The sequence below is a fragment of the Neolamprologus multifasciatus genome, chromosome 10, assembly GCF_963576455.1.
Source record: "Neolamprologus multifasciatus chromosome 10, fNeoMul1.2, whole genome shotgun sequence".
NCBI lineage: Eukaryota > Metazoa > Chordata > Actinopteri > Cichliformes > Cichlidae > Neolamprologus > Neolamprologus multifasciatus.
In genome coordinates, this window is record NC_140448.1 from 22,804,428 (window position 1) to 22,824,773 (window position 20,346).

The 20,346-nt window shown below is 42.3% G+C and overlaps 1 protein-coding gene across 8 annotated transcripts in view; it reads left to right on the forward strand.

Moving 5' to 3' along the window:
* rapgef6 (Rap guanine nucleotide exchange factor (GEF) 6) overlaps positions 1–12,053 on the forward strand; it is a 143,456-nt gene extending 131,403 nt beyond the window's left edge. For 7 of the 8 annotated variants that reach the window (XM_085175326.1, XM_085175319.1, XM_085175322.1 and 4 more), the window contains 7 exons: positions 617–790; positions 2,011–2,157; positions 2,425–2,541; positions 4,095–4,359; positions 6,802–7,331; positions 8,209–8,565; positions 8,736–12,053. In XM_085175326.1, the coding sequence (XP_085031452.1) occupies positions 617–790; positions 2,011–2,157; positions 2,425–2,541; positions 4,095–4,359; positions 6,802–7,331; positions 8,209–8,565; positions 8,736–8,758 (1,613 nt within the window). In that variant the 3' untranslated portion in view covers positions 8,759–12,053. The remainder of the gene's footprint in view (positions 1–616; positions 791–2,010; positions 2,158–2,424; positions 2,542–4,094; positions 4,360–6,801; positions 7,332–8,208; positions 8,566–8,735) is intronic. The other variant, XM_085175324.1, reaches the window with a different exon arrangement.
* The last annotated feature ends 8,293 nt before the right edge of the window (positions 12,054–20,346 follow it).

The following is a 20,346-nucleotide window of genomic DNA, read 5'->3' on the forward strand; positions in this document are numbered from 1 at the left end:
ATGTGACTAGTGTGGAGAAGATTAATGCATGTTTTATTACACTGTTAGATATGTGAGGCTCAGTGAAGTTTAAGACAGACTTTTTTGATGGGATTTGAGTTTATTCAAGCGAATGGCACTTTCAGCCTTTTATGGCTTTTTCAGCTCATTGGTCAAGCCGGCGACCTACATGCTGAAAGGCAGCAGGGGCTCGGGCTTGATTTCGCCCTGGATCGTTTCCTGTATCTCCCCCTGTATCTCGCTTTCTCCCTACTTTACTGTTTACTCTCCACCACTGTCCTGTTCAATAATATAAAAATAAATAAATAAAAATAGATGTCCTGCACTGCCATCTAGTGGATTTTGGTAATGTTGTCAAAAATAGCAGGATTATTGGTTAGTATCATCGATTTTGGTACTTTTCTTGGTATAGGTAACTAAAGGTTCAAATAAAAAGCCCACATCAGATGTCGATCTAAACATCATTATTGCTTTATTACACTGGCTTCATGTTGGATGCAGTTTTGCCTTAATGACTGTGATATTTCCTGCCAATTGCAACTATAAAATACACTAATTATTATTTTACATATATACCGTTTATAACATTATTTTTGTCGCCTTCTTGTGATTTTAGTGTCTAAGAATTTGAATGAGAGGCGATCCACTAAGTCGGATATGTCTCCAGTCTCGCTGCGATCAACTCTGCCCTCCGGAAAAACACAAAACAGGGTGTCACAAGTCCTTCAGGTCCAGGTCCCACTGAACCCTCTACGAAAGAAGAGCACTGCCAAGGACATAGCCTCACTTAGTGAGTACACGCCTGTTTTATTTGTCATTAGGCCATGTAATGTAACGTTTTATCATCATGTAGGAACTTTACTTTTTAATAGACTTGTGTGTTTCAAAGATTAATAAGTGACTAGTTTTATGGTTATTGTAAAGTTGCAGTCGTGCACAAAATTCAAAATGATTTCAAACTTGTTTCTGAGAAAACAGTCAGGTTGTCATTAGGGCTGGGCTATATCATACCGTTCACAGTAATACCGGTGTAATTTTGGGCAACGATAGTAAAACGCGCATGCGCAGTGCCTTTGTTTACATACGCACATGGCAGTGACTCAGAATGAGAAGAGCGAAAGCAGTCGTGAAATGAAATGGATAAACCAGAATTGGTTTGTAAAAATGCTGCAACTTCAGTGGTGTGGAACTGGTTTAGCTTTCGTCCGTCAGATACACAACAAAGCACTATTTTTGGTAGAGCATGCTAGCGGGCCGTCGTTATTACCGTGTTGTTTGGAAAATACGGCACACTTAAAATCAATCCTTTGATTTTTCTGAAAATCGACAGTGCCCCTTATAATGCCGTGTGCCTTATGTATGAATTCTGGTTGTGTTTACTGACCTCGAAACGATTTTATGTGGTACACGGCACTCGAAAATCTGTCAAATGTTTCAGTACGACTTTGCTAAGCTACCAAGCCGCACCGCCTAATGGATTGTCGAAGCATTACGGCTATATTAGGCAGGCGCCTGGCGGAGTGATAGTACTGTGCTTCAACATAATATTACCGTACTGTGTGTGTATAACCTCTTTTTAAGTTCTGTGGATATTAAACATGGTTATGGTGAGGATATGTCGGCCAGTTTCCACTGGAAATGCCTTTTGGTTAAACTGTCAGCAAGGAATTTGCATTTGCACTGTTAATTTTTTATATAACTTTAATGCACATAAAAAGCAGCTGCTTGTTTAAGTGAAAATACATTGATGGGTTTTTTTTCACTAATAAAGTTGTGGTAAAGTATTTTGTCTCGTGTCAATTATATCGTCAGTTATATCGTTATCGCAAATTTTCAAATGTATATTGTGATAAATATTTTTGGTCATATCACCCTGCTCTAGTTGTCGTCTTATTTATTTAGAGCAAAGACAGAAAGAAATGTTACATTTCTGTGTTCTGTATTATATGAAGTGTAACCAAATCCCTGGTTTGGCGACTTTCGTGACCTTTTATTTTCTCTCTTCTTCAGATTCCAACTCGCCTCAGGTGGTTAAGAAACCACCAGTGAACTCGTCAGAGGAGTGGAGCACAAAGAGAACATGTGACGACACCATTTCCACCATCTCCTCTCTTCACTCGAGCCCCACGGTGTCACCTCAGGGCTCCCCGCGCAAAGGTTTGCATCCAAAACTGTTTCTTGCTTCCTTTTTTTTTTTTTTTTTTTTTTTTTTAACCCTGTTTGCTTTTTATCCACTTCAGGAGGGTTTGAGTAGATGTAGTGAAACACTCACCTGAAGGATAGAGCTGTAAAATACAAATGATAATCTTACTGATTTAAGATATTAGTGTGGTTTGATTAGACTTAACATGCATGAATAATAAAGTTTTAATTTGTGTTTTCTGGGTTTCATCTCTTCTATTGTTGCCTTTTGTTTTTAAATAGTGGGAGGTGTGGCAAAGTCCCAGAACTCCAGCCAGATGAACTTGTCGGGATCTTCATCGTCGCTGACCAGCGAAGCTAGCTCAAAGGCCACCGTCAGTCTGCGCAGCTACGGCATAGGTGGGACCCTGCTCCAAAAGAGGATCCTATTGATGACCAGGCAGAGTAGCCAAGAGAGTTGGAGGGAGAGAGAAAAAGAGGAGAAGATGGAGGAAGAGACAGAGGCAGTTCAGAGAGGCTTGTTCCACTCATCAGAGCAAAGGAAAGGGAGATCCAGGCAGCAGAGCAGCCAGGGTGCACAGGCAGATGCAGGGAAGGAAGGAGGAGGAAGTCCATCCCCCAAAAGGAAAAGGATTGATGGAGATCATCCTGTGGTCCAAAGTGACTCTCAATACAGTTTTCCAACTCCATTTTCCCAGTCTCCTTTAATGAGCCCCACACCCCCAGAGTCCCCCATAAGGAGGAGGCTAATGTCACCGTTCAGGATACTGAGGAAAAGGAGTCAGTCCAGGGAGAGGCCAGCAGCAGTCAGCCCACACCTGAACAGTAGGGAGGAAACAGCAGAGCGTATGTCCTCCTCACCTCAGGATGAGACACGAGGGCAGACAGAGCAGAGAGCCAGGAGATCAGTCAGCCCTAACCCCTTCCTCTGGCTGTGCAGGGACAGAGACTCCAGGAGAAAGACCCTCTAACAGACATCACGTTGAGACAGTTATAGCAAAAACAGTAAAGAGAAGGGACACAGTGGTATTTGAGAGAGACTTTTTTTGTTGTTGATGATTTGCATTTATTAAGAGTCCATCATATTAAAAAAAAAAAAAGCATTTTCTTTTTAAAGTAAAAGTGTTGCTTGAGAGCTTCAGATCCACCGTGAGTCACAGAGATGTGACGCCTGAGAGTTTTCGCTGTGAATACTTGAAGAAGACGATGCGACACAGATAGGAAAAGAGTACATCTGAGGCTGTAACAGCAGATGGAAAAGCATTTCAGTGTGTTCTCGCAGCTCTCCCGACATTTTTTATTCATGGGTTAAAGCTATGAATTATTGTGTTAAAGCTGTTTGGATGTCACCGAGCAGCAGACGGTCACGTTTGTCGCTGTGAAACATTCTTCGTTCCCAAATTTGAATTTTAAAATGATTAAATTTATTCTTCGTTTTTTGGTTGACAAGTTGTAGGCTCTGTTTTTGGTATATGGATTTCTTCTGTGGCGTGCAGCATTTTAATTGTAATGTTCATTTAGTTTCCCGACAGTCAGTTTATTTGTTTTTTGTGGTATAAAGTTTAAACTATGAACCCACCCCCTCCCACAAGTGTGTGTTTCACAGTCATTTCTACACAATTCATAGTCTCAGTTTACAAATAACACAAACAACAGCTTTCTGATAGTGTTTGTGATTTCGGCATCGCCGAAATTTAAAGTCGTCTCTTCATAGTTTTATTTTACTCTTTGTCTTCCTCAGGATGCAGTCACTCACTAAAGAGAGCATCATTTGTGTGCAGTGCACATTAACACTGCTGTACTTTGGCTACAGTAATCGTCATTGCAGCCCAGTAAAATGATCTGCATTTGTACCACTGCACTCAGCTTTTGTTTAAAAGTCTCTGTTCAGTTTTAAAAACAATTTAGCTTGACCTCCAAAATGTAAATATCTGAAATGCTCCTCTGTCCAGGTTATGCCCTCCTACCACCCGGTAAAGCTGACAACCTGTCGGACTCGAGTCACAGCGAGATCTCTTCCCGCTCCAGTATCTGTTCGGTCGACTCGGTGCCTGCTCCTGGGCCTGATGACCGATGTAATAGCAGCAACAGGACCTGTATAACTACTACTGCCACTATTGCTACTACAATGTCTCCTGCAATAGCTACTGCGGTTCCTGAGAGCGCAGCAGGAATGCATTCCCACGTAAATGCTGATTACAGCCAGCCCAGCACAAGGTAATTTGGCTTCAGTTCAGATTACATTTAAGAAGTGCTTTTATTTTGATAGGATAGACTGACAAGATAGTTTTGTTGTTTTGCACTTTGCATAATACAAGGACTGATTATGATTCCTATCGTATACCGACTGTGGATGTTTGATAAGGCCTAAGTAACACAGGCCTAGAGACCCGTGAGCAACCCCCCTGGCAATCTCTGGTTGCTAGGGAAACATGTATATTCTCCAAGTAGTTGCTGGAGGCTGCTGGTAATGGATAGGTCAAATTGGTTGCAAGGAGCTATACGGTGCACCAAAAAACTTCCTTGTCACTGCTTTGGTTGCTAGCAGGTTGCTAGACAAGATGGCAACTTGTCTGCAAACACCCGCCAACTACTTGCTGAGCAGTAGTGAAACTTGCATGGGGTGATTCCCAAACCACAGCTCAACGCAAGTAGTTTGCAGGTATTTATAACCACTCACCAAACAGTGTTGAAAACATATTTATTCCTATCAAACTGTGTGTTGCCTGGAATTACAGACGGGTCTCGACGCCTGTGTGACTTGCACGTTGTTCACATTTTGAAGCCTCGAGTTAGCATTATGGCTATTGCCGTCTCGGTTGTAGCCAGAAGAGACCGTATCTGGCCAGCTTCATTAGCTGGATGCATCTGTAGATTGTTTGGGTGTTTTGCACAGACACAGAAAGTAACTCACCAAAGCTGTTAGTACAAATAACCACTCAGCACGCCATCTCATTTGCCAGATAATTACCTTAAAAAGCATCAACACCGCAAACATGGTTAAGAGGTCCAGCTCAGTGACTCCAATTAGCTGATGTGAAGCTGAGGAGTCTTGCACACCAGCTGGTACTCAAACAGCCAATGTGCAATAGTTAAAACTTACGGCCTTAATAACATTTAAATGGGTTAAATATAAAATTTAAAAAGCATGCGCTCTACATTAGTGAGAACAGTAGCTATAGAGATGAGGCTGTGAGTATGTTTATTCCTGTTCAGTGCTGAGAACTTGTACTCTTTACCCCTTGAAAGCCTACAAGGAGCAACACCTGAAGCTCTTAAGTTCTGAACTGAGAGGTTTCTGTCACATTTTAGGCCTTATTAAATGAACAAAATGACCGGGCTTGAATCAGACGTTAGTGAGAGTGGTCTCTGCCTCTGCAGCTACTCTTGGAAAACCATATTGATTGAGCAATGCAGAGGCGTCAAAACTCACCATTAAAGGTACAGGGGCGGTCGCTGAATGTCATCTTGATGAGGAAAGAGTTAACATGGGAGTCTACGCCCAAGCTGACTCGCTTTTGGAGCCAGCTTTTTGAACAGGAACATTTTGCACCAGGCGACCGAAATGCAAGCAAATATTTTTATAAGGCACGTGTCAGAAACCTCGCCGTTCGACACGCACGCACAGACACACGCTGTCTGCTGCCACCTTTTCAGCAAGCTGGATTCCAATAACGTCCTTCCCTCATTAAACAGGAAGCTCTAAAACACAGCGGGTTTTTATTAGCATCCCACATTTACTGACCTCCTCTCTCCTCCTCTTCTCTGTTAACAGCGTATCGGTTTCTACGCGGGCGGCTTTTTAATCTGGCCGAGTTAACAACACGGCTTTTTTTTTTAATTGTCTGCTGTTTGTTTATTATTCCTCCATGATCAGGCCATTGTGTCTCATAAAGAGGAGACTCAATAACCCGTGTCCCCGCTCTGATAATATATTACCTCTGCAGCCTCGTCGTATAACACGCACCTGTTTTATGAAATATGGCTCGGTTTCATTGAGTGGCTTGTTTTGTCCAGTAAAACAGTGTCAGTGAATGAAAACAAACAAAGTAGATGAAGAGGAAAAGTTTATGTTTCGCTTTAAGCCAGGCTGCAGGGAAACGTTGTGACGTGTGCAGAATCAAAGCTGATTTTACAGGTACCAACATCATTCTAAAAACAAAGAGTGCGGTTTATTTTGTGATCTGTGTAACATTGAACTTCATCCTTTGTCCATTTGTCTTTCGTGCTGGTGATCCTCTGACCGAGGTGCCCTTCAGCAGTGTTTTATGGTTGATGAACCTCCTTTGTCCTCCCCTGTCACCCCTCCCTTCTTCCCTTTTGCTTTCTTGTCGCTTCATTTCGGTATGACTTACCTCCACCTTTACCACCACTCAACAGTCCTGCGCAACAGACTATGTTTTATTGACTATTTTTACACAGGCCAGTTTTTCTACACTGTAGTCGTGATTGCCACACAGGCATTCTGCAAATGCGGTTTGAAATGACAAGTATGCCAAGTTACACATTTATATAAATGTATTTTATTATGTAAAATAAGTGAATTTGAACTGGTAATAGGAGGTGGATAGGCACTGTTATTCACAGGGGCACCAAACATCAATCAGAGCTGGTATTTGCGCTGATTTTCATCTGTGTATTACTCTCGTTCATCTGCAGCGGTTCCTCGTCAGCTCGGGGATACCCGACGCGAGCCTCCACCTTCACTTCTTCCATCTCGACAGAGGAGCTGACCCACGACCACACCTCTCTGGACTCGGTGGCCGACAGCGGGCGCGGCAGCTGGACGTCCTGCTCCTCCAACTCCCACGACTCCTTCCAGAGCCTCCCCACCTCCTCCTGCCGGCCCTGGGACCACGGCATCCACGGCCACCCGCTTGCTCTGTCCCACTTCAAGCACACGCAGATGACCCGGCCGATAGCGGAGGCCGAGGCTGCCGGGTCCATGTGGGCGAGCGACGGCGGTGCCAGGCAGCACTCCAGAGACTCGAGTTCAGACCTGTCCAATCAGTGCCGGCAGAGCTGGGCGTCGTCCGGCTCGCTCTCGGACACCTACGAGGGGAATTACGGGACGATAAAGCGGCGAAACACCTCGGAGCACCCCTCCTCACCAGCCAAAGAGGAAGGAGGGCAAAGCACAGACCCTGCCTACAAAACGGTGACATCAAGCACAGAGAAGGGCCTGATAGGTGAGGGAACAGCTTGCGAGTTTGATTCCCTGTAAGCACAGCACAGAGTAGCAGTGGTCAGGAGCAAAAGTTGAGAAAAAGAAGAAAATACGCTCTTCCATCCTAGATTTGCTTGTGAGGTTATAGACTTTGATTTTTTTCCCCCCAAATCTTTCTTGGTGCTAAACCATATTTTGATTTAAGCTACAGTAAACAGCTTGAATTTGCTGCACTTTGATAAGAATGAGTCCGAGCTCATTCTTATCACTGTTAGCTTTCTATCCTGTCCAGAGTCAATTCCTCTTTTTGGATCTCCTGCTGTGCTAACACGATAGCCGTTTACTATCATAACGATAGCAAAACGTCTTTTTTAAGCAATTTTTAGGACAGATTTTGAGTCGTTGGTGTGGATTTTAATTGACAGCAACTGTGACAATCGATTAATCGTTCTAGTCGGCCACTCTCGCCTGCATCACCTCAAATGTGAGAATTTGCTATTTCTTTTCTTAGCTCACAATAAATATCAGATCATCACGATGGGCATTTTCACTGTTATACGAACCAAGCGATTAATCGATTGATCTGAGAATAATCAGTGCTGAAGTCAGTTCTCAGTTGCAGTTCCAGTTCTGTCTGTATTCTGCAGCCATCCATCTCATCTGTTGTGTTTTTCTTTTCATTTCTGACACACTGTGGTGCATGTGTAGCTGCCTGTTGTGTTGGTGACATCGCATTGATTTAATTTTCCCATTATTTTTTTTCTTTTGTTCTTACCCTCTGCACACCCTCCCCCCTCTCCCCGGCGACCTTTTCGCCTCCTCCTCTCACTCCTCATCCCTCGTCCCCTCTTTTCGGTCCATCCCCACTCTTTTTCTTTTTGATCTCCACCTGCATCCAGTGTATTGTGTCACCTCCCCTGCCAAGGATGAGCGTTACCGAGCTCCCCCTCCCACCCCTCCAGGCTACCAGGGCCTGGCCCTGGGGGACCTCGGCCTCGCAGACGGAGTAATAGGTGGGCCAGGAGGGCACGTCCCCAGGCCTCCTCACCTCAAACCTCCGGACTACAGCGTGGCGTTGCAGAGGAGCAAACTCCTGCAGAGCCCCGGAGCTGCCGGCAGTCTGGCTGAGGCACGCAGGCTGGCAGGTAACCTTCACCTTCAACACCAAGACGCACGGACAGCCGGGTCCACGCCGGGCCACTCCAGACCGCCAAGCATCTGCCACCCGCCACAGGATCTGGCTGACAGTGAGGATGGTAGGAAACTAATCAGAATTGATTACTTTCTGTAGAAAAGAATTGCAAAGACATCATGTGATAGAGAAATTTTAGGCTACGATGTGAACATGAAGTATATATATTTATATAGAACCTATATTTATAGAGAACCTTCACAGACATATATATATTTATCTTCTCTTTTCCAGATGAGCAAGTCTCAGCGGTGTAACGGCACAAACCGACGGACCAAGTCGTGTTGATCCGGCTTTGGACTAAGCCAGTCAGCTGGTTGCCGTCAACTGTCAGAGCACATCGTCCGAGCCCCTCCCAAGGCCCCTTGTGACGTCACCGCAGACCACTCGTGAACCTGGCCAGTCACTCAGGTGACCCCTGTCCAACTCCCGGGACTCACACAAGCACCTCTTTTTAAACTCGTTTCAGAAATCAAAAGAAGAAAACAGCGACTTTGGATACTTTTTAGAAACTCTGTACAAAGCAGAAAGGCGCTGTGATGGGATCACGCCGCCGTAGATAGACTTAAAAAAACCCAACAAAATAAAAGAAGGAAAGAGTGACAATAAGGACGCGTCGTACGACGAAGTCAGCCTCCTCAGAAACAGACCGTGTACCTCCATTTTGCGCTTCAAGCTCACTTTTCGTGTTGTTGTTGATTTTTTTCTTTAAATTAAAATCTTGTACAGTGGTTTAGATTATTTTTTTTGTAAAAGTGTTAATTTTTCTTCTTTAAGTTGCATCTCTGAGCTTTTATGTGAGGATGGTGAGGACAAAAAGGGACGGAAAGTAGTCAGCAGCGTCGTGGACAAACATGAACTCACGGGAGTTTCTTTTCTTTCTTTTTTTTTTGTGGCTCTTCTCATTTTATTTTGACGTTTGCAAGATTGTCGTCCGCTCCAATGGAGATGAATGTGAAACAAAGAGACAAGCTTTGGCACTGATGATATTAATTTACACGTGTGACACCAGATTCCACATGAACAAAGCAAATGCACAAAAAACCCCGAATAAAAATACACAGAACAGTTGCAGTACTTAAACTTCGACTGCATCGGAGGTCAGAAAAGCCCCTCAGGAGCCCGTTGCCTTTTTCTTTCCCACGCTCCCTCCTTAGGTGGTGACAAATGAGAAATCAAACCCGCGGAACAACGGAAGGCACGTCTGTTCATGTTTAGCGCTTATTGTAGTTTGCTGAGCTTTACAGGGGGAAAAAAAAGACAAACTGCAGATCTCAGGCAGTTCCCCGTGGCTGCGTGTTGCACTCCCCACCGCCAGCCGCTTCTCTTACTGCTTGTTTAGTCTGTCGCGAGGTACTTTAGCGGCATGCTGCCTCCTGGATGTTCTATAAAAACTGTATCATAACTTGATTTTAATGAGCTGAAGAACAAATGACTTGCTGCTTACCGTAGAATAATAAAAATGTGTTGTTATTTAATTGCAGCAGCTATAATAAAATGATAAATTAGCACTGTGTGGCCACACTATTTGCATGCATATATATATATATATATATATGCACACACACACACCAAAATCACGCTGGTGTGCATAAAGACAGTGTTTACACCAGTGCTTACACATTTTGTTTACAGTGTTTATTAGACTAGTTGTCTATTGAATTACAAGCTGAGTGTTAGTGCAAACACTCCAGGTTCGGCCGACCTTGTAAATGTGTTAATAATGCAGCAGGAATATGCAGATGCAGCATAAATTTGGATTATGTGCTCACAGTGTACCTCTCGTCTCTCATCTCTTTGTTTTTTTTGTTTTGTTTTCTTCCTATTTAAAAGCGCGAGCGCGGCGAATATTTTAAGGCGTAGCTCGCACCTTCATTCTGTGTCCATAGTGTGTTTTGTAGACTATTTAAAGAGGATGTGCTTGAAAATTGTCTATTTGTATTGAAAACAAGAAGCAAATTTGTACATGCAAACGAAAAATGTTTTGGTTTTTTTCCATTTGTGCTTTGATTCTTTTCTTCCGCAGTTCGGCAGGGGCGTAACTGGAATAGATGCTCTTCTCCTGCTGCTGTTTGTCGCGCGCTCTGTGACGCTTCTTTTGTTTTGCCACACAAAGACTTGAAATGATTGATGCTAATATACATATATACACACACACACACACACACACACACACACACACACGGCATATACATATGAAAGTATACATATATATTTTTTGTTGTTTCTTTGCCATAAATTAATGTTATGATGACAGAAGAGAGTCGTCTACAAAGGCTATTTTTGAATATTTTGTTATGAGAAATAACACAAGGTGGTGATTGCCCTGTTTTTTCTTCTTTTTTCGGGAGGGCAGGAGTCTTAAGGAATTTTTGTTATTTTCTCCCTTCTGTTTATTTTTGAAGTGCCATTTCTGCTCTTTCAGTTTAATTGCTGCTGTGTTTTGGGATATGGCAGTGTGTGTGTGTGTGTGAGTGTGTGTGTGTGAGTGTTTGTGTGTTGTGGAATTATATATTTGTGAGGCTGGGATCAACATTTTTTTTTAAATCCCATTTCCATTCAGTCTGGGATGCTGCACATAAGGACAAACTCAACAAAAGCCCTTCTTAGTTTGCGGTTTTGCTTTGATTGCTTCTGCCTGCAGAAAGGTGGCCCCCTTGTGAGTCTCTCACTGCCAGCTTCACGACACGAGGCGAGTTCGTTCCCTCTCAGACACGATGATTGAAATGAGGGTTTTTTTGTTATAATATTCCTCTCTGTTTTAATTGAACTGAACAAGCTCTGCTATGACGCCTTGTGTGGTGTAGGGTCTCTCAGCCCCGTCACTTTACTCACTCGGTTCCTCTTATGGATTTCCCTCCACTGCTCAAGAGCACCTACTGTGACCCTCACCCGGGTTCCTTTTTCTTTGAAACTTTGAAACAGACTGTCACAAATTGACAGCTCTCTTTTTTCACCTTTTTTTTTTTTTTTTGCACAAGATCCCTGAGATTCTTAACCACAAAATCAGTATTATTGTTCACCATTGATTTTTTTTTTTTAAATCACAGCAGCAGCTTGTATTACTGCCAATAGTTTTCCAAAATGATACAAATGGCTAGATTAAAATAAAAAAGCATCTCCGTGCTCCTAATTGCATAAAACTGGAGGAAGGCACATGCCACCTCCTTCACCTGGAAATACCCCTCATTGTTTTAGCCCCGCCCCCACCTCGTCTCCTGCTGTGGAATGCAATAAGAGAGATGTGAATGTGTTTTATGTCGACGTCTTTTGGCATTACAGCAGAAATGCACAACAATAAGCTTAAATGTGGTGAGTGAGCTGCACAATCTGTACAAAGAGGTATTAACTCGGTCTGTGGCTTAAAGTTTGCTTTTGTCTCACACTTAATAGCTGTTGTAACTTATGTCTTTTAGAAAGACAACTTGATTTTGCTTGTACGCTTTTTATGTATTTTTTACAAGTGTAAATAGTTGTTCTATTTTTGTTTAAGAGAATGTTTAAAAAAGGAAGAATATGAATTTGGACAATGAATAAAATGTTAAGAAAGAATTGTGCGGTTTCTTTTTGGCACTGAAAAGTCGCAATAGACATCACACCCTTAAGGTCTTCCAAATTGCACTACATCTCCTAAGAGCCCACTCAGCAGTTGTTCAGGTATTTCACTCTGGAAAGATTTAACAGGATCAAGCCAAATGCAGCTACGGTAATATTTTTGGTGTAGGTTCCACCTTCTTTTGTACTTGACCCGACCTCTCCTAATGCAGCTCAGATGTCCTTGCTGCTTCTCGACCTTCTGCTGCGTTAAGCACTCCATCAGATGCTAGCAGGGCAGAGAGCGAGGTTGGGTTCCTTTTATTACTCATTAAAGGTTTAGTGTCACACAGAGGTGCATGCTGGTTTTTATTGATTTATTTTGATACTGTAGTGGTCTGCGTCTTTGAGAATTCAGCTCAGAAGATAATTAACTTGTAAAGCACAGTAGCTGAAAAGCACTACGAGGTGGTGCCTCGCGTCCTTTCAGTTAAGTTTAATACGATCAGCATCTACACTCGCTGGCCATTACTGCTGCTTGTTAAAGCAAACGTCTAATCAGCCAATCCCACAGCAGCACCTCGACACATTTAGGCTTGTAGAGATGGTCAAGTCGATGTGCTCAAGTTCAAACAGAGCATCAACATGGAGATAAGTTGATTTGCGTGACTTTGAAAACGGCTTGGTTTTTGGTGCCTTACGAGCAGAATCTGCTGATTTTCTGGGATTTTCTTGTTTAAACATCTCTAGTGTTTACAGAGAATAGTCTGAGAAACAAAGTATCCTGTGAGCAGCAATTTTCTGAGTGAGAATAGTTTGATGACAGAGGTCAGACTGTAGGAAGGCAACATTAATTAAAATAACCACTTGTTACAAACCATTATAGAGGAAGAGAATCTCTAAACACATAACACAGTGATCCTTGAAGCAGTTGGGCTACAGCAGCAGAAGACCACACCAGGTGCTGCTACTCCCAGATAAGAACAGAAAACTGAGGCTGTGATTTCCACAGGCTCACCAAAATGATGCATTTGTAGATTATAAAATGTTGCATCATTTCTGCTGTGGCATTCGAATGATATAGTCAGTATTTGACATAAATTATGACAACATATATCCATCCTATCTTGTATTAACGGTTCAGGCTAGCAGTCATGTAGGGGACTTTTTCTTTTTTGGGCCCCTTGATGGGGGCAAGAGACTTACTTCCAACTACTTACTTCCGACTTCATGGCTCAGTTTGTGCTCTGACATGTACTGTCAACTATGGACCCTTATAGAGACAGGTGTGCGCCTTTCCAAATCATGTCCCATCAACTGAATTTACCAAAGGTGGACTCCAATCAGGTTGTACAACCATCTGATCAGTGGAAACAGGATGCACCTGAGCTCAATGCTCAATTTGAGTGTCAAGGCTGTGAACACTGGTGTACATGTTATATAGTGAAACAAAGGAAAAGTTGGGATTTCTTTCAGTAGAAAGAAAGGATAAATAGGTTCACTTTTATGACCAAAAAGGACAAATTCAAGTGATGCTGGGTAAACTTTTGCTTCTGTGATAAAGTTAGAATGACGCATAATGGAGACCTGGTTAGCCTGGCGGCAGGAAAAGTGTGTTAACCAGCATGTTCAAAGAGCTCAACTCTCCACTTCAGAGAGAATATTCCACAACTACAAGAAAAGTGAAAGTTCAGCTTCAAGAGGGATTCAGCTGGAAATGAGCTGGTAAAATTACACACAGCTTCAATTATACATCACAAAAGGGCGAAAGAGGCAGGGAAATAAATGTGGAAAAACGGGGAATACTGGGTCTTGAAATAAGTGTGGCCTGCATGCACGTGCTCTGGTGTGTGTGTGTATGTGTGTGTGTGTGTGTGTCACACCTCTCCTCTGTTTTGACTTTGAAGTTGTGACTTTGTCGGCAGAGGAAGCCAAAAGCAGGAGGTGGGAAAACTGAAACTTTACCACCTGAGGGTTGTGCGCACACATGGGGGTGGCTTTTAGCATATTCCTGTCTAAATGAAAATTTGTGAAGCAAAACAGTTTGGAAAATATTCTGTCACCTGTACAGTCTCAGCACTGCCCTTGAGCATGTCTATATATGTGTGTGTGTGTGTGCGCGTGTGCATGCGCATTTTCTCTCACATACATAAATGAAAAATAAGTTGGATTTCCAGGAGTCATCAACCTTTCATGTCTTGTTTTTTCTGCATGATTGCTTAAATAAACTGTTCATATGTCCAACTTTTTTTTATTATTATCTTCAAATAACCTTCTCTCCACTAACTTTGAGGCCTTAAAGGAGGGACTTCCTGTCTCTCTTTAAGGACCTCTGTCTCGAAAGAGGCAAAAAGTAGTTTCTCATAAACCGTTTGCAATGCAGATCTATGTACGGAACCAGTAGCAGAGTAGGAGTCGATGCCCTCGGGAAAAAGTTAAATAGGTAAAGATTTTATGTTGATTTATTACAGTTATCAATTAAATTACTGAATGGTAATAGGTGAAACTGTTGATTTTGTGATGAGTTTGTATGTGTGTTATCATATATCAGATGTTCCCCTCATTTGTCCAAGATACATTTTTTCCCAGGGGAAATGATAATGGCTAATCAACCAATCAAATCAATTTACCATTATATCATTTTAATATATTCTTAGTTTGTTACCAGTACTTTAAAAGTTTCATCATTCGACTGGGGGGAAAAAATGGTTCCTGACAGGAAAAATGTAATTTTGCTGGAATTCAATGAGCTTTTTAAAAATGACCCACAGCTGTAAAACCTATCTGGATAGCGAGGATTTCGTAGCTCACTGCATTTCACAGGTTAATGTGTGTAAACTGGCTGTCAGTTATCACGTTGAAGTCATGAGGATGGAAGCCTTGACCTTCAACAGCTCAAGCATGCTACTGGCGGTGTATTCATGCTTGAAATCTTGGACACTTGTTAGTCAGTCACTGCAGAAAGGTTTTACTGTGACAGGAAGTTCGGTGGAGTCGCCTACACCACCACCAGAGCTTATACAGCTCCTCTTACAGGCTCAGAACTTCCCTTTAGCACGCCACATATTATTGTTATGTGAAGAACCTTGTTAGCATGTGTTGGTCCACTGTTGCAGAGGTTTGATGGGCTACAGTAAAATTTAATCAAAGGTCAGTGAATAATCAGCAATTTTCTGTCTGAAAGGAGGCAACATGCAGCAGGGTCGTCGCCATATTTCACCTTCTTGTTCTTCACCTGCTCAGACATCATATAAAGAGCATATAAATTCATTCCTCATAAGTCTCGTGCTTTCGCCAGAATCATGCTCGATTTTATTTTCAGATATATGTATTTCATCTGCTACCTTTCTTCTTTTGATTCCGCTTCCTCCACAAAGGTGAGATTCTGCTCAATTAGCAGCTTCTCCCGTTGATCGCTCGCGAGACCTCGTCCTGTGAATGTCAACACAGTCGCTACACTCACTAGTGTGTTAACGAAGTTTGTGCAACAAAGCCTCATGTTTCATAATGAAGACACGAAAATAAATATCTGACAGTTACAGTTTCACAAAATTCAAAAGAGAAGGGGAAAAAGTCTACACCGGCGGACCATTCAAGGAGCTCTGCGTCACGTTTTGAGGTGGCGCTCTCCAGGGTCGCTTTGGCCATTTGTCATCGGTCCTCAAGGCATTGTGCAGCTTGTAAAAAGGGTTAAGGTCAGTGTCCTTGCATCTCACTGTCCTCAGCGATGTCAGCAGTGCAGCACAGATAAATGACCTGACAAGCCCGCAGACTGTAACCCAGTGTTTAAAAGGTCACAAGTAATCCGTCAAGCCTCCCCACCCCTTTTTTTATTATCCGATTTACCTCTTTCATGACATTCAGGCGCTGGTGTGGTTTACTCGAAACCTCCTGAGGTGAAATGTTCACTCTTGATGCTCACCTCAGACTTGGCGCTGTTATGCCCCACTTTTTAAACTTCTCAAATCAACAAATAAAAGAGCTATTCAGAATATAACAATGTGGCATATGGTCCGACTGATCCTCCAAAAAATCCTCCCCTTTTTTCTTAAAACACAAGATTTTCTAAATCCCTCCCACAGCTGCAGCCTCTTTAACACCTCAGGAGCAGCTTTTAAATATTTTATTTCAATATGCAAGTTTCATCTGATATTACAGTGCAGCTGTAACTATTATGTATTCTTCATCTACAAGCATTATACAGTCTCCCTTGTTTTATATTTCTGAAGATAAAAGCAGGAAAAACATTAATATTTAAAAGAGTTCAAACAACAGGGCCGACTCCGATGGCCATGATCCTTTTCTCTGCTGCTGTTCCACTGAGAGCCATGAGGGAGCAGTGCTGCATTACAGGAAAGGCTCTCTTCACAACAGCACAACTTCAGACCAATGGGTAAAATTTGTGAAAGGTGGCTATCCTGTTAAGGTGAACATTATCAACACACAGTCTGCATTACACAGGCGATAGCTATTGCTTTTTGTTCTGATGCTGCTGAATACCGCTTCCTAAAGAGTCCCAACATTCATATATTGAGATTTAATTGTTTTCAATGCGTAGTAGCTGTACGTGTGTGTGTGTGTGTGTGTGAAGACATTTGCATTAACGTAATTGTAAGTGTGCAGAGTGTGTGTTTGAATAGATTCGTGTCATTCTATGTATTTGATTAGGTGTGTTTGTGCATGTGTGAGTTTGTTTGGCAGTGAGAGAAGTCTTTAGGGAGTGGAATCTGTACTCCCTAACTGTGCCGCTGCACATAAGTGCCTCGTCATCATCATCATCATCATCATCATCATCTCCTTAACCAGCAGAGTGATCCATCTACGCAAATGCATAAATAAACTTTGCTGCTTACTTTCTCTTTCTCCATATTTCTAAATTTACAAGGTCATATTTAAAATCGTGCCTCTTCCTGTCATCCTCCACACATGCAAACATCATTACTCTGGAACAGAAGGTGAGCTGTAGTTCATATCTTCCATTGTCCTTTTTTAAGCAAGGTTGGCACAGGATTAGTCTGGAAAAATGGTGTCATTCTGGCATCCCTCCGCAGCTGTGATTAACCCCAGATTACTGCCAGAATCAAGAAATGGCTCAAATAAAACCTGTATGACAAAGTGAAGTAGGCAACACATCCTGCCACAATCTAAAGAAATTGATATCAATCAGTCTGGAATGGGCTACATAGATATTTCTAAGACTTTGTGAATCACAGTGAGAGACATTATCTACAAATAATGAAAACTTGGAATAGAGGTGAATCTTCCCAGAAGTGGCCGGTCTACCAAAATTACTCCAAGAGTGCATTAACTGTTCATCCAAAAGGCCACAAAAGAACACAGAACAACTTCAAGTCAACTCAGTTCAATTTTATTTATACAGCACCAAATCACAACAACAGTCGCCTCAAGGAGCTTTATATTGCAAGCCACACCTGTTTCTTCTTCCTGTTCTTTTAACAGGAAGAAACCTCCAGCAGAACCAGGGTCACGGAGGGGCGGCCATCTGCCGCGACCAGTTGGGAGAGAGAACAACAACAACAACAACCTAGAACTGCAGGACTCTATTGCCTCAGTTAAGGTCAAAGTTCATGATTTATCAATAAGAAAGAGACATCATACCAACAGTTAAACATTATGGTTGCAGTGTGATGGTCTGGGGCTGCTTCAGGACCTGGATGGCTTGCTGTCACATCCAACAATCAGTTTTGCCTTAAAGCTCAAGAACACCTGGGTTTTGCAACAGGGAAATGATCCAAAACACACCAGGAAGTTCACCTCTGAATGTCTCGAAAAACAAAATGAAGATTTTGTAGTGGCTGGGCCAAAGTCTGGACTTAATTCAGACTGACCTTAACCCGACTGTTTGTGGTCAATTGCACAACCCACAAGACCAGGAAGGTGTGAGTATGTTTTTTTTCTTTAATAAATGTAATTTAAAGCTGCATTTATGGGTTATTTTTGTGTAATTTTAAAATTTGTTTGAAACATTATCGTGTGACAAATAGGAAGAGGCCAAATATTTTTTCCCAGCACTGTAAACATATTGTGGATCTGTTTAACCATCCCATCCAAACTCTTGACCTTCTCCTTCTCATCGCAACCATTTGGTTCGCTTCATTATCAGAAAGTGCCTTCTGGCCACTTTCCCCTCTCAAGTAGATGCTTCCTCTGCATGAGTTGCTCACACTTTGCCATGTTCGTGCACGGAAACACACATACATGAACTCAGATTCGAATGGATCTTTTAGAGGAAGCAAAGTGGAGAGTAGTGAAGGGTGAAGGGAAATGGAGAGAGACTAGAGGGGAAACACTGAAGGAAGGGGGAGATGATAGGACTTGATTTGTCGGTGTGCGTCCCTGTGTGGTCAGACAGAGGCGTCTGATGCAGAAATAGATGAAGAAGGAAGCAAAGGACAGGAAGAGAAGCAGATTTTTATTTTTATTTTTTTAAAGGTAAAGAATGAACAAGAGTGCAATCATTCTTGTCACTGTGCGATTAGTTTGCACCAAAAGGTTTTTGGATGAGGCAGGAGAAAAGAAACCTTGAAGTGTTTAAAAAGATGTTTCTACAGTCTGACCGTTTGGCAGGCACCTCTGTTGTAGCATACTTGCCCTTTAAGCCAGCTGCATTTGGAAATGCATCATTTTCTTTCCATTTGGCTCCTCTGTGCACACTAGGTTGGCATTTGTGACACCAAAAGAGTGAGACTTTCAAAAGCTGTCTCCAGAGCGGATACCTCAGGGACCTGTGATCAGCTGCACTGACATTTAAAATGTGTAATTAAAGAGGAAATTGGAAGAGACAAAAGGTTGACCTACCTTTCAACCAACCAGCTGGCTTTACATGCAGGCATGCATATGTGTGTGAGCTCTGTGATTTACAGTTACAGCTCATTGAGTAAGTAAAATACAGCTACTCTAAAGTTGTAAAATTCCCTATTTAAAAATCTGCTTAAAGAATACGATGAAAGCAGACGCATCAAGCTGTGTTTTGGGTAACTGCCAGTTTTTAATAAAACACCTTTTTAAATGGGTGACTGAAGACTTTGGATAGTTTAAGCCTAAGATGGGAAAGTGACAGGTAAAAGAAGCAGAAGCAGCAGAGAGAAAATGGAGAATGAGAGACATAATCGAGAGCGAGAGAGAGAGATGAAGGGAGAGAAAGAGAGGCTGAGAAGGAAAATCTAAATGCCCCCCACTAAGGAAACTGGGGAAAAGCCACAGAGAAATGGATGAGAGAGGTGACGGGGGGTACTTAGTGGGAGGCCCCTCCTTTGAACTTTACGTCAAGAGAGAAAGTGCGGGAACGAGGGAGAGAGACAGGAGGCATGAAGGCATCTCAAAGCAGATTAAAGACAAGCGATCACAACGGCGTTAAAAAGGAGCGAGAGAGAAAGTAGTGACTGATTGATATATATATATATATATATATATATATATATATACACACACACACACACACACACACATAAAGAAGACACTTCTGCAACTCCAGCAAAAATGGGAGAGAAGAGGAGAAGAGAGGAGGCTGAAGGTCTAACCTCCTCCGGTGCCTCTGAGCTGCAGCCAGGTCTTTGATCCTGCACTTCATTTTAACTCCACTGTAGGAGACCCTCCCAGTCTGATGCACGGGATTAAAGGTGCATTCCTGAATTTATTACACACAGGAGTTGTTATCCACACAGATTCACAAGTAGTTTCAGCTGGAAGTGACCTGCATTGCCTGTAAGAGGCCATGACAGTAGCTGTTACATCTACTGGTTAGTTTGGGTTCGCCTCTACTGACAGTCATCTCTCCCTTTGTTCCTCACAAGTGTTGTAAAAGCGAAATATGGAACAAGTTTAGAAAAAAACATTTTTTTAGGCCAATACTGATATTTGTTGATTTGAAAATCCGACATATAGGCCGATACAGATGAAACAAGTAGGTTTCCCTAAAGTTTGCTATGTATAATTATTTTGTTATAGATAAGTCAACATGCCATTGCAGTTTAAAAACATTTTATAGTCACAAAAAGTTGTGGATTACTTATTGACACTGTATCTGCTCCGATCAGCTTACTGTTGTTTTTGTGGCGTTCAAAACACGTGTCACCAACAGGGAAATTGCAAAGTGCCCTCTGCTGGACAAACTATGCAACTTCAACACTCATAACACAGTTGAAGGTGTTTGTTCTCTTTTCCTCTTTACCTTTAAATGTTCAAGTTTTGCTATTTGTTCAAATAGTGGCCGATAAGTTTGGCTTTTATCCCTTTCAAATGCCTCATGTTAAGTAAATGAATGAACGTACAGTTTTCCCACTTGAGCCGC